General features: G+C 39.7%; 1 protein-coding gene across 1 annotated transcript in view; it reads right to left on the reverse strand.

Annotated features, from left to right (window-relative positions):
* The window catches only part of ARHGEF38 (Rho guanine nucleotide exchange factor 38), a 159,288-nt gene extending 146,347 nt beyond the window's left edge, over positions 1–12,941 (reverse strand). The window contains exon 1 of the mRNA XM_064285485.1: positions 12,707–12,941. Within this exon, the coding sequence (XP_064141555.1) occupies positions 12,707–12,902 (196 nt within the window). The 5' untranslated portion in view covers positions 12,903–12,941. The remainder of the gene's footprint in view (positions 1–12,706) is intronic.
* Between the last annotated feature and the right edge of the window lie 2,441 nt (positions 12,942–15,382).

A 15,382-nucleotide genomic window follows, 5' to 3' on the forward strand; every position in this document is an offset into this window, starting at 1 on the left:
CATGTGATTTATTTCCTGTGGCTGCTAATTGCTGCAGAAAGTAGAGGAGTGGATTTCAAAAAAGGAATTCAACAGAGCTTACCTGGCTTGAAAAGCACTAACGTGGCATTGATTCAAATTTACAGGCTCCTACTTCAATCAGCATAGTGCAGCCAAAACAATTAGGAGCAAAATAAACGGGTACTTTCTGGAAATGTCTCTATTTAAAGTCTTTAGCAGGAGAAAATGAGCTAAAGAGGGAAAATTTCAAACCCTGAATAGAACGGGAACATCACTTGGTAAAGTCCTCCCTATATTCAGTTTTTTCTGCTGAAATTATCCTATTTTTGAGAATGCAGAATTTTGGCTGGGTGAGGAATACTGAATTTATTCTTTCATTCATTCAACAATATATATCAAGTTGCCATTGTGCCAGACACTGTTCTAAATTATAGGTTCTCAACCAGCGGTGTTCCCTCCCTCACTACCTCCCCCAGGGGACATTTGGCAATGTCCAGAGTCACTTAGAGGCCAAGGAGGCTTCTAAATATCCTACAATGCATAGGGCAACCTCCCACAACAAAGAAGTATCCAGCCCAAAATGGCAGTAGTGCTGTGTTGTGGATTGAATTGTTCCCCCCACCAAAATGTGTGTGAGCTTGGCTAGGCCATGATTCCCAGTATTGTGTGGTTGCCCACTATTTTGTGATCTGACGTGATTGTCCTATGTGCTATAAATTCTAACCTCTATGATATTAATAAAAAATCTGGAACCCTGGTGCACAATGGTTAAGAGCTAGGGCTGTTAACAAAAGGTCAGCAGTTCAAATCTACCAACTGCTCATTGGAAACCCTATAGGGCAGTTCTACTCTGTCCTATAGGGTCTCTATGAGTTGGAATTCACTGGACAGCAATGGGTTTTTCAATGATGTTAATGAGGCAGGATTAGAGGCAGTTATTCTAATGAGACAGGACTCATGCTACAGGATTAGGTTGTATTTGGAGTCAATCTCTTTTGAGATATAAAAGAGAGAATCCAGCAGGGAGTGCAGCGTGTTCATGCCACCAAGGAAAAAGCACTGGGAACAGAGCCTGTCCTCTGGACCCAGGATCCCTGTGCTAAGAAACTCCTAGACCAGGGAAAGATTGATGACCAGGACCTTCCCCCTGAGCTGATAGAGAGAGAAAGCCTTCCCTGGAGCTGGTGCCCTGATTTCCGACATCTAGCCTAAGAGACTGTGAGAGAATAAACTTCTGTTTGTTAAAGCCATCCACTTGTGGTATTTGTGTTATAGCAGCACTAGATAACTAAGACATGCTGATATCGAGAAACTTTGATTCAGTTGCTGGAAATACAGCAATAAAAAGAGATGAAAACTTTAGCCCTTATAAAACTTACATTTTAGCACTGCAAAAGAAACAATAAATAATTCAATAAAAACCTGTAACATGAAAGATGATCATGAGGCAGTATGAAGAAAAATAAAGCAGGGGAAAGGGAAAAGAAAATATGGTGGTAATTGCTATTTTTTAGAGAAAGGCCCAGGACTGCCTCACTGATAAGGTGACTCTGAGCAGAAACATAAAGAGGAACAAGTCATACTGCAAGAATGGGCTGATCCTGTCATTGTCTTTTTTTTTTTTTTTTTAATATATCAGCTTGCCAATCATGTATGAATTTAGGGTAAAGATGAGTTTATGGTCATTTGTGGCAAATTATCTGAGCATCATTTCTTTATTCTCCCCTCTTTTTGTGGCCAAAACATTCATACCAGCTTAGATATGGGGGTACACCATTCTCCATTTGGTAAAACATTTTAGACAATTGAGAAACAGAGTCAGGTTTTCTTCTCAACCAACTGAAAGACTCTTTTAATCAACTTCATCAAGTATTACCATACACAAAACAGTGATCCACGCGTCAGTATACATGTATATGGTATACATAGGCATGTAGTATATATGCCTACAGTGTACACAGCGAGTGTATGCACATGCTCTTCCTAAATACGATGTAATCTGAAGGTAGGCAAGGTCATCAGGGTTTGAACACAAACATAGCCATACAGCATACACATGCAGAAGAATATTTTTTTAAATAGATCAAATAGTTTGAGTATTTTGGGTTGAATATTTTTCTGGTTGATTTGTACATATTTATACCATCACATAGTCAAAAAAAAAAAAGGACTTGAGCTTTCCTGATAAGCTTATCCCAGTCCAAATTTCTATTCGACTAGCAATTCATTAGAAGAAAAATTTCACTACATCTGTGTATGTATTGATTCTACTCTATATATGAAAAATCTAATACCTGACAAACTTTTCACTTACAGTTGCAATAAAATGAAGCTTCAACTTTCTCAGAGAAGTACTGACTTTGTTTTCTAAGGATTATTTCATTAAAAGAAATCTAATTTCATATCTTAATTTAATATTTCATTTCTACACAAAAATGCTCAGCATAAAGATACAAAAGCACATTATGAGATGATAATTGCAGTATTTTTAAGATATTCAGTTGTATTTTGAATATTTTGAAAAGGGTATCACTGTTGTAACTTAATGTCTGATTAGTATGGAAGTAGCAAGCATATATATGTATATATACATAAAACCAAACCCATTGCCATTCAGTCGATTCTGACTCATAGTGACCCTATATGACAGAGTAGAGCTGCCCCATAGAGTTTCTAAGGAGTGCCTGGTGGATTTGAACCACAGACTTTTGGTTAACAGCCATAGCTTTTACCCACTGCATCATCAGGGATTAAACCCACTGCCGTCGAGTTGATTTTGACTCATAGCAACCCTATAGGACAGAGTAGAACTGCCGTAGGACTTCAAAATATCTTTTGAGGAGTACACAACTCAATCCATAACAGATAGGCAAGAAAATAATTTCCAAGAAGGTGGGCAGAGACCTCGATGATGAGAATCCATACTTCAAGAAATTTGAGGGAAGAAACCCTTAGACAGGGAACATAGCTAATAAGGCCAGAAAGCAGGTACAAGCTTAACCTCAAGCTTCTGGCAGCTACAGACAGTACATTGCTTATTTTTTTTCTGGGAGAGGAATATGTTTTAATTCTTAAGAATAGACAAAGTTTTTCCTTGAATGTGGACTGCACTGAGAGAGGTTAACAAACAATGTCTTCATCAACTTTTTCACCACAAATACAGAAGCAGAAATCTGTGATGGCTCTTTGTAGTGACATTGGGGGCCTGACATTAAGAAGTATTCATAAAAGACAATTTCTGAGGGGCCGCAATGATTCAGAACAGTCAGAGTAGTAACTGGGTGGCATGGCCTTTAAGTTTTCTTCTTTATTTAAGAACCAGATGTCAGACAGCCAAGACTGCATCTCTATCAAGGGCTTCAGTGCAGTTATCCTAGCGTATTCACTTCTTCACTGATTCATCAATGAAGAAAGAAAGAAATTGTTCAGGACATCCTGGGACAAAGGCTTTTAATCATAATACTCTATTTTCCTGCTGCATTTAAGTTAAGAGTCACAATCTAGGCTGACTTCACAGAATTCTATGGAAATACCACCTACCCAGATAAAGAGCTACTTGTTTTCCAGTAAGTAATTCCATCCTTTTCATTTGCAAATATATATCGCCACCTCCATTGCTGTAGAATAGAGCTTTCAGTTTTGAGGATTTATATTAAGTTTTATTGAGATGCAAATAAAAGACAACAGGTATAAATTAAAGAAAAAAGAGTAACAAGATATCCAAGGAATTGGGAAATAGAAATTATTAAGCTATTGCTCTAGGGCAGATTTGCTTAACCAGAAGTTACTTTGTAATTTTGTTTCAAGATAATTAAACAGAAAAAGTGTTTATCAAGCACAGTGCTCTGGAGGGGAATGTCACAGTAATCCAAAAGAAAGGATGTCTATTCCAAAGCTTAGCAGGTCAAGCTTCATAATAAAAAAAAAAAAAAAAAATTTTCATAGTAGCACAAAATGTTGTATTACAAAAATGCGCAAACATCAAATTGCCTTGACTTCTTGTTACTAGTAACTCTTAAGTGTATAAAGCCATTGCCGTCGAGTTGATTCTGACTCATACTGACCCTACAGAACAGAATAGAACTGCCCCATAAGGTTTCCAAGGCTATAATCTTTACGGAAGCAGACCGCCACATCTTTCTCCCATGGAGCAGCCGGTGGGTTCAAACTGCTGACTTTTCAGTTCGCGGCTGAGTGAGTTAGCCACTATGCTACCAGGGGTCCTTCGTAAGTATATAATATCACTTAGAGCACCTGAATTGAAATCCAAGCTCTGTCACCTATTTTTTCACTATTGGCAGCCAAGTTCTTAACCACTGTGCCACCAGGGCTCCAAAGAAGAGATCGGTAAGTGAAAAGTGTAGGGGACCAAATAACAATGTATGTGAAACCCCCTGTCTAGCATAGTTCTAGCCGGTAACAGTCACCCCATCTTTCCTTTCTCTTCTTCTTCCATCCCCTCCTCTCCTTTTCCTTTCCTTCCTTTACATTTTTTTCCTTTCCCTCCCCTTCCTTTCCCTCTTACTTTCCACAACCTAGTTTGGAAGAGGAAACCCTGGTAGCATAGTGCTTAAGTCCTGTGGTTGCTAACAGAAAGGTTAGCAGTTCAAATCCACCAGGCGCTCCTTGGAAATTCTATAGGGTACTTCTACTCTGTCCTATAGGGTCACAATGAGTCAGAATCAACTCGAAGGCAATAGGCTGGGGGCTGGGCAGTATAGAAGAAGGGCTATATTCAGTACATAGATTACAGCTGAAAACTACTCATAAGCATCCACCTAAAAATCATGGAGGAGTCCCTGGGAAGCAAAAATGGTTATGTGCTCAGCTCCTAACTGAAAGGTTGGCAGTTTGATTTCACCCAGGGGCACCTCAGAAGAAAGGACTGGTGGTCTACTTCCAAAAGATTACAGCCATTGGAAACCCTATGGAGTGCAGTTCTACTCTGAAACACATGGGGTCACCAAGAGTTGGAATCAATTTGGCAATAGCGTTTGGTTTTGGTAACAATTGTGGGACCTGGAGCCTCCTGTAGAAATGGAGGTCTCCGTATCATGTCTGAATATTAAAAAGTTATAAATCAAGCTAGCAGGTAGTTACATGAAATATGTTCTATCCTACCTTGATAAATATGCTTTTATAATGATCTGCAAGACCAAGTTCAAATGTGAAATTTCAGATCCCTTAGAGTTACATGTTAAAATTTAGCACAGGCACCAGGGGTACACTCATCCCTACCTGGGCCTGAGGCCTGCCCCTCTACTCTTCCCTCTACCAGCTCTCTCCTACCCACAAGAGGCCTGGTAGGTGTGGTGTGAACACATCAGCATCATCAAGCTCCAGACCCAATTCCATAATCATCTGCTCATCAGGCCTAAGGATGTGCGCACCAGCTTCAACAGTCTGCTTTTGAGAGAATGGGGTAGCAAGAGGTCCAAGCAGTTCTTGGGATATGTTGAACAGAAAATTCCGTGGTCCTGGATACCCTGAACTTAGTCTAGAAGTAAGGGAATGAGTTCCAGGCAGGCAGTGACCTTGGCCCCAAGGATTCACAGAGGGGCCTCCCTAAGCACAACACTCAGGCAGAACTCCTCCTGCCTGGTTCTAAGGCTGATATTGCCCACACGTTTAGCAGTTCTTGTGATAACAGATTTCAGTTTCACCAGGAAATCAATGCTAACAAGTATACTTCAGTTAATTTGATTATGGCCTTAAGAAAAATCAATACTATAAAAAGAGAGGTTTTTCCCCTATGTCAACAGAAACAGAGATAAATGTGGAGTTCGGGTGCTTTTCTCTTACCCGTCTTTTCCCTAACTATATTGCTATTTTAAGGCATATTTCTATTCATGCATGGTACATCTGAGTTTCTCTCTCTTCTTTCTCCCCTTCTCCCTTTCCCTTCCGTCCTCATCCCTCCTACCCACTCCTTCCCTGCATCTTGATTTCTCACTTTGTGTTTTGATAAACCTGTATATTTTACGTGAAAATAAGGCACTTGATACCAAATACAACATGTTCCAGAACAAGGAGTTATATTTACTACCTTTAATACAGTTATAAGGAACCCTGGTGGCACAACGGTTATACACTCAGCTGTTAACCAACGAGTTGGCAGTTTGGACCCACCCAGAGGCTCCATGGAAGAAAGACCTAGCGATCTGCACCCACAAAGCTTACAGTCTAGAAAACCCTATGGGGCCATTCTACTCTGTCACATGAGGTCACTATGAGTTGAAAATCAACTTAACGGCACCGAACAACAGGAAAGTTATAGCTAAAGTTGTCTGACACATGACACAGGAGGAATAAATTTGTCTACCACAATGTGGTGGGGAGATGGGGTGGATAAATCAAAGCCTCTCGATTTCTGTGACCTGTGCTTTGTTTGCATCCAACCATCCTTTGAAAAAGTTCAAGATAGTTTTACCACAGTGAAAGAAGTAGAATATCATGTTTTAGTTTGGTTTCTATTCTTGCAATGATACAGAAATTTACTAGTTTTTAAAGTGCCTTGACTCTTATAAAAGCGTGTCCTTCAGACTATGAAACACACCTCATTTGTGTTAGTGTCTACATTATTGATCCAGTCCTTCCCATTTCACTAAAGGGTTCGCAGAGGCAGGTAAGGGGAGGGAGCTACTCAATACTCAAAGAACAAGCAGGAATAAAAAGGGCTTGTAACGCTGGGATCAAAACAGATACAGACAGCTGGACAATTGGTCTGTTCTTTCATTAGACCTTGAACTAAAATCACCAAATCTTCCATTGTTAACAACTCCTGCTCTCTACAGATTGGTCTGTACTCCTAAAACTCATTGCAAATAAAATGTTCCTGTACTCTTACCAACTCTAACTTATCCTTTGAGCCATTTGCCCCCATACCACAAAAATATTATTCTGTGTATAGTTCTTGGAGCAAGTGGTTTATTATTATCACTGTAATAAGAAATCTTTGGGATTTCATAGAGATAACCAGTCCATTCTTAATGAGAGTGATATGACAGCCATTGTAGAAGAAGGCACCACTGACCTGCTATGACTTAGAGATGTCAGTTTTGAATTGCGCTACCAGCAATAGGCAAGTCATTTTACCCATCCATTTACACTCTTTCACCTGGTACTTGATAAGCAATAGTGCATATTGACCAAAAAATTAACCAGAGGCTTAGTGTGACCATGGAGGATAAAAGCAACTGACTTACAAATATGGAGACGAAGCACATAATGTTAGTAATATCAATTGTACGGAATTTTCAGAAAAGATTTCTGAACGTTAATCAATAAACTTTTTACAAAAAATTTTTCATCCTTGCAGAAATATATCTCACACACACATCTATATTTGTATCTATCTATATCTAAGTCTATATATCTATCTGTATATAGTGTATGTACTTACACAGACAAATTGGTTGATAGATATCTGTATATAGACACACTTGGGTAAGCTGTTTAAATAAGAAACATTTCAAACGTAGAGTTCACATATATAATCACATACAAAATCCTTTCCCAAAGACAAGAAGTCCCTGGATGGTGCAAAAGGTTAAAGTGCTTGGCTGCTAACCAAAAGGTAGGAGGTTTGAGTCTACCCAGAGGCACCTGGGCAGAAAGGCCTGCCAATCTACTTCTGAAAACTCAGCCATTGAAAGCCATATGGCACATAGTTCTGCTTTGACTCACATGGGGTCACCATGAGTTGGCATCAACTCAATGGCAACTGCCTCCCCCCCAGAAGACAAGGGCTTTTGTGTTCAGCCACTACATTTCTCCTTCTTAGATCACTCCCTGTGGTTTCTAGTAAAATGGCAATAAAAATTCAGCTAGCTTGGAAGTGAGGATGGTGTAGTTCTGGTTGCTAGGAATAGAAGAAGAGGAGTGAACTGAGGGAGGTGGTGGTATGTTCTAAAAGGTAAAGCCAGGAATGAGATGAGCTTCCACTAAGAATTATTATTATATGTAGGAGATCGTGCATTTTAATTTGTGTTCATTTCTTTTTACTGAAGAATCATCTTTATTAATGGAAACATGTATTCTCACATATAAAGACATATGCATACAAAGGCTCTTATTTCAGGCCTTTGTGCCTTTCATCATACTGATTCCTTGCCTTGGCCAGACCATTCAATTAATTCATTCAATGTAACAGTTGCTGAGTGCCTACTGTGTGCTAGGCACTATTCTAAATGCAGAAATGAAACAGCTGATAAGATAGATAGGGTCTCTGCTTTTATGGAGCATGGTGAGAAAGAAGAGAAGGTGAATAGGAGCCAACAGCAGGTAATACAAAAGGAAACAAAAAAACAGCATAATTTCTCAGAGAAAGATAAGTACACTGAAGAAGTTAAAATGGAAGCATGTGCTTGAAGGCCTGCCTATACCCATCTCTTCCTGTTCCACACCTTCTCCCCATTTCCACCTTCTCACCTCTTAAGGACAGTGTTTTCCAACAAACTTCTCCACCCAACCCTGAATAGGCTAATTCTATCATGCCACTGTATTGCATTTTTTTTTTAGCTTGTCTTATCTTTCCCCACTGGACTTTAAACTTCTTTGGAGCAAAGAATATTGTTTGATCAGTCACCTTTTTTCCTAATGGTTTTGTAGTTGTAATTACTGGTACATATTCTGTTTTTGTTCACTATTATAACCCCCAAACGCAGCATATTCAATAAGTACCAATTAACTGAATGAATCTGTTGAAGGAATGAAAGAGGCATAAACAGTAAAAAAAAAAAAAAAAAAAAAAATTTTTTTTTTTTATAGTAGGTGAGCATAAAACTATTATTGTACAACTTGAGGCTTAGTAGAAATGACTATGTTGATGTAATTACAACTTCTAGAAAGCCTTTAAGATGGCCTTATTAGAATCAGGTTTTAATGATCCAACCCAGTAGCTCACAAGCAGTGTATCTTTTTATTTTATTTTAATACAACTTAAGATTCACACTATTACAGTGATGTCTGTCAGAAATTGAACTGAACTATGAGGTTAAGAGGCAAGCCCAACGGCAACAAAGAAAGATTTTGTGTTTCTCAGAATCCAAAGAACTTGCTTCCAGGTAGAGTTAGGCAGTGGATTGTTTCACTCAAATAACAACATGCTGAAGGATAACCCACTGAATATGTGAAGACTGTGGAGGTGCAAGAAATCCTAGTATCTGAAAGCACGTTGCAACCTTGAAGGGCTGACAGTCATCCATTAGGGAGCTGTACCCTGCCCAGGTCTTTATTGATGCCTCCCAGGGAAGGCCACTTCTAAGAGAGGCCCAGGAAATGCTTTTGACATTTCAATAATAATGAGCTTCTTAAAGAAATTTAAGATAATCTGCATGCTAATGGCTATTGTACAGGCCAGAGAGCAAACCCACAAAACTGATTGCTTTAAATGTTAGTTAGAAAATGCCTTCTGTTGTTGCCAAAGTTACAGTAGAATCATGCTAACAACTCTTGTAGACATTAGATAACAGACTTGCATTTTATTAAAAGTTAGGAATAAAAGTTACAAAAATCTAAAAAAAAGAAAAGTTACTTATTGGGAGAGCAACTTATCTTTACAGCTCAGATATTCTCCTCTGCGCTCCCTGGAGGTTTTCTCAAGCACAGATACTTCTAGGCCCATGGGGGTTAGCTTCTGAGTCTTTCCTTCCACTTTCAAAGGCAGAATCCAATAGAGTTCAGGAAAGAAAAATCAAACGAAGTGTATAAAAAGCTTGAGGGTTCTGCAAAGTATCCAAGATGTCTGCTCTATTTTGTGGCCACAGAGTTAATTTTTAGGTAAGTTTAGGAAGTGAGTTGCAAGAATCATTTTCAAATTTATTTTTAATTTTTAAATGTTTTATTGTATTTCAAATTCTAGTTAGCAAAAATTATTTCAAATTTTTATTTTGCTAATGAAACATCTGAACCAAACAGATGTTGAGTTAGTGAAACTCAGAAGAAGCCTGTTATTGGGGGTTAAAACTGAATTTTTATATGCGGTCTCTTCATCAAATGGACAGAGAAGAGTTGAAAAAGATTAGTAAGGTATATAAATTTGGCTTAGTAGAAGGCAAGTCTTATTCTATCATTATGGTACCCACCATTCTTAAAAATAAACAACAACAAAACAGTTGCTATCTAGTGGCTCAAACAAATGGTGAACACGTGTGTCAGAGTGGAACTGTGCTCCACGGGGTTTTCAATGCCTGATTTTTCAGAAGTAGACTGTAAGATCTTTCTTTCGAGCCACGTCTGGGTGGACTCAAACCTCCAACAGAGATAGGAAAGAAACAGGGACTGAGCCCCTAGGCAAGGAGCCCTGCAACACCTGCAACTTGCAACTTACAGTACTATGTTTTCAGCTAATGACATAAAACCCCTATCCTGGAATGTGCGATAAGGAAAGGACAAACAGTGAACTCCCTTGTAAGATGTTTTTCTGAGGGACAGACCCAATCTGGTCCCTGGAGCATGCGCAGACATCCACAAGGTGACCGAGGTGACCAAAGGATGACTTCTGCCTGAAGCAAGTACCCAAGACAGGAATTGAACCGGCACCACAGGAGGGACTGTGCAGGCGCAACATCCCATAATAAGTCCTGCTGCTAATCCCAGAAGCCCCCAGTTCAGGAGCCATCTCGAAGCCATCTTAGAAACCACTGTGCAGGTGCACCATAGTTAACATATCTCCACACAGACAGGCCACTTGCTGGAAGACCCCGCCTATGTCCATGAATAAACATAAATCCTTTCCCGCCCAAAAAACCTTTAAAAATTCATGCAAATCCTTTGTTCTGGGAGATGGGGGGTAAGCATTGCCTAGGCCCTCCTCCTCTCCCCTAGCAAGCCTCTTCAATAAAGCTTTGCTCCTGTGGAAAACTCTCCATACCTTACCTGTTCATTCTTGACCTGTGAGAGGCAAGAACCTTCTTCTATTAAAGGTGTAGAGGCGCCAGCAACACAACCTTTAGGTTAGCAACCAAGCACATTAATAACAACAACAAAAGCACTTGCTGCCTGAGCTTATTCTAATTCATGAAGACCTGATGTGTTACAGAGTAGAACTGGTCCATAGGTTTTTCAGCGGCTGATCTTTTGGAAATAAATCACCAGGCTTTCTTTCAAGACACCTCTGGGTGGACCTGAACTTCCAACCTTTTGGTTACCAGCTGAGCTCATTAAATGTTTGCACCACCCAGGGACTTCTAAGCACATTAATAGCTACTATTTATTGGGTACATACCCTATGTCAGCCAATACATTAGGTGTTTCATATAGCTATCTAATTTCATTTTCCCAAAAACATTGTGAAGTAAATATCATTATCCCGTGTCCACAGATAGAGAAACTGAGGTTTCGACATTTTAAGTAATTATCTCAAAGTCTTATAAGTAGCAACTTGAAGAGCCAGGGTTGGAAACCAAGTGTGTAAGACTTTAAAATCTACATTCTTTCTAATCTATCCATTGCTTTGAGAAAAATTAATTTCAAAGATAAAATACGCTTGCCCTCACGCCCCTCTTTTTTTTTTTTTTTAATTCTTTAAGAATAAGACGTGACTATGCACCTCAACTAATGCTTAGTTACCAGGATTTTTTAAAAGCATTAACTCATAGCAATAATTTTTTTATGATTTAATTTTAATGAATTTACCTTAATTAATTTAACTCACTTGCACAACTAAGCTCAAGCACATTTTTGAGGAAAGAGATCTGCTAAACAAAAGCATGTCCATTGGCCTTTCTAACCTCATCATAGTTTTTAAGTCCAGAATGACAGGTCGAGGTGGATTTATGAGAGTTCAAACACATGCTGTGCTAAAAGCTGGAGAGACAGGTTCTGGGGGATCATATAACAGGCATTGCAGAGGATCCGTAAAACACTGCACAATATCAACATCCAAATAAAGTATTACTAGAAAAAAACAACCTTCGGGAGGAAAAAAAAAGAAGGTAGATGGGAAGGGATAAAAATTCAGGGCCTGAAATGGAGGCCGTGTTATAACAACTGTGCCAGATTATTTTAGGATCATCACAAAATAAACTGAAGTTATTTCCTCAAAAGTCATTCAGCCTAAGCGTGCCAAACAGCTCTTACCAAATTTGGATGTTATTTAGATTCACCCTAAAGGAATGATCATCTAAGTGATTTTCAACAAACCCTGTTATACCATCCTACTGACTAACATTCCTTATTTTTCACAGACTTGAGTGGTAGTTTCAAGCCCCTACTTAAGATATCCACGATCACAGTTCAGTACAATTACTTAGCTAGATCTCATGGGGTGACATCTCACACCCATCTATTGAGATAAACTATCTTTCTGTAGGTTTCTGAAGCATTTGCTTTCTAATGCTTCCCACTTTTTAAGTTGGGCAGGGGTGGGGAGGGAAAGAGGAAGCTAGCAGAGAAAGCAAATATCTATATATGTGTCTGTGAGTATACACATTACACACACACACGTATATAGATCACCCTCACCAGAAAAAAAGCAACAATATTAAGAGTAATTCAGAATTGTCCCTTTAATTATTTAAGCACATAGTTAGAATTTTTTCCTATTATTTATGAATCACATTTACTCTCGTTGTTTTTATTTTGTGTGAAAGAGAAAGAGAATTCCAGTTTCTTCTCTGCCTTAAGTGTTTTCTTTGCAAATGGAAGAGTAGCAGAAACAGTTGGGAATGCAGTAACCTGGGACAAGTGATTGCTTTTTGGTTACCTTGTAATTTCTGGTTGTATTCCGTCCTGTCAGACTGGCTCCTCCTCAAGGTGCCAGAGTGGTCCCCAGAAACACTGTTCTCAACCACGGTGTCAGTCTTCCTTCTCTCCAGCATATAGAGTCTGGGCCTCAAGAAGGTCAGATTCTTTCTCTTGGAGCCCATGTTTTCTTTCCCAGTAGCTTCTTTGGGCTCCATCTGAGGTCAAGACAAGCTTTAGAGGCTTCCAAGCAATGGCTGGTTGCTAAAGTGCCTCAGGGTGAAGGTTAGATTTACTAGAGTGAGGAGTTTAACTGCCCCCTTCTAACTAAACAGCTTCACTTCAGGGTTACCTGGCTGTGACTGCCACCTCTATGGATTTCCAGAGCTCCACCCCTATGAGGTCATTCTTTTTTATACCTAGAATCCAACAGGGGAAGCTGCCACCTGTTACCGAGAGACCTGCAGCACAGAGCTAGGCAAAGCAGGGACTGAGCTATCACATGCTAGTGAAGGAAACAAAAATCCCATTGTGTGGGGCGGGCTGGGGGTTGGGAGAAAAGGAAAATGAACAAGGTGAGGTAGGAGAAAGGGAAGTACTTATTAGTGTACCCTGCAGTTCGTGGGTTTAAATAGGTGTGCACAGGGGCACTCAGGGCACCGCGTTGTTCTCCTCTGCCTGAAAGGCACACTTTGGCTTGCGTGTGGCTTTTAGCTGGGGTCACTCAATTGTGGCCCACGAATTTGGTGTGGAGCTATGAGAATTTGCATTTGAATCCTAAGAGTGGGTACAGAATCATTTTTAAAAATCACCGTGTGCACTCGAAGCATTGCTTCCGCCTTTAAGTACCGAGCATTCAGACTTTATTTACTAAAAACATACTTGCCAAACCCGGATCCGCATTCCTGAGAAAATTACGGATGTACGTTTGCGAGTGATCTGGCAGCAGATATAAGAAGCAAAGTGGAGAGCCCCTAGAGGTCTTTTAGATTTCTCCTTCTCCGCGTGCCGTCCTCGCTGAAATGAAGCCTTTCCTGATCCCAAGCCCGGCCTTCTGAGTCCGCGTCTTTAGGAAAATAAGCGCTGTGTCGCGGGTTTGATTTCTGTAAGATTTTCTCCATATCGTTTTCACAGATGAAGTGCCAGGAAAAGGCAGCTGACCTTGGGAAAATTAGAGGAGGAAAAATATTTGAGGCTGAGAAGAGATATGTAGACAGTAGAAAGAATAGGAGGCAAGGGTGGGGCGGGAGAAAGCAAAGAGTGATGAGCCTTTCATTCATTTTTTTTTTTTTGAAGTTGTTTTTCCTGTATTTACTGAGATCTCTCAAGGGAGAAATTCTCAGAAGCTCTGGGAATGTGCTGAGTGTTTTGTACATCCTTGTTAAAGAAAAAGAGAGACCCCTACAGAGGAAAACAGATTCTATCCTATTGTGAAGGGACTGCCAAAATTCGGCTTTGTATGACCGATTTTGAATCTTGTGTTAACTCTTGTTAGACAAGGTTGATAAATGAGGGAAATGGCATAAAAACTGTTTTCGTACTCAGTATGGGTGGGCTGAATATAGTTTGCATAATTACCATAAAGATAAATAACAAATCTTCATCCACTATACAGACATCTATATATAGGTTGCCATATAGGCTGGCTTTTATTTAATAAAAATGATAGCCATTTTTAAAATAAGATCTCCTAAGCACATTTAATAGTTTTGAATGAACATTCGACTCTAAAATGTAAAGTGAGCTCTTTCTATTTATGTTAAAAATGTCTCAGTTGAAATGAGTGGTCACACGAATAGACATATGCTCACTCATGTTCATTGCAGCATTGTTCACAATAGCAAAAAGATGGAAACAAGCTAGATGCCCATCAACAGATGAAGGGATAAACAAGTATGGTATATACACACAATGGAGTATTACACAACGGTAAAGAACAACAATAAATCTGTAAAGCAACTCATAACATGGGTGAATCTGGAGGGCATTATGCTGAATGAAATAAATCAATCACAAGAGGACAAATATTGTATGAGACCACTACTGTAAAAACTCATGAAAATGTTTACACACAAAAAGAAACAATCTTTGATGGTTACGAGGCGGGGAGGGGGGGACGGAAAATCACTAAAGAGACGATAGATAAGTGGTAACTTTGGTGAAGGATAAGACAGTACACAATACTGGGGAATTCAGCACAACTTGTACAAGGCGAGGTCACGGAAGCTCCATAGACACATCCAATCTACCTGAGGGACGGAATTGCTGGGCTGAGGGCTGTGGGGACCGTAGTCTCAGGGAACATCTAGCTCAATTAGCATAACATAGTTTATTAAAAAAATGTTCTACGTTCTACTTTGGTGAGTAGCATCTGAGGTCTTAAAAGCCTGCGAGCAGCCATCTAGGATACTCCACTGGTCTCACCCTTCAGGAGCAAGGAAGAATGAAGAAAACTAAAGATACAAGGGACAGATTAGTCCAAGGGACTAATGGACCACGTTTACCACAGCCTCCACCAGACTGAGTCCAGCACAACTAGATGGTGCCTGGCTGCCTCAACTGACTGCTCTGACAAGGATTACAATAGAGGGTCCTGGACAGAGCTGGAGGAAAATGTAGAACAAAATTCTAACTCAAAAAGAAAGACCAGATTTGCTGGCCTGACAGAGGTTGGAGAAATCCTGAGAGTATGGCCCCC

This window comes from Loxodonta africana, chromosome 5 (genome assembly GCF_030014295.1).
Source record: "Loxodonta africana isolate mLoxAfr1 chromosome 5, mLoxAfr1.hap2, whole genome shotgun sequence".
Classification (NCBI taxonomy): Eukaryota; Metazoa; Chordata; class Mammalia; order Proboscidea; family Elephantidae; genus Loxodonta; species Loxodonta africana.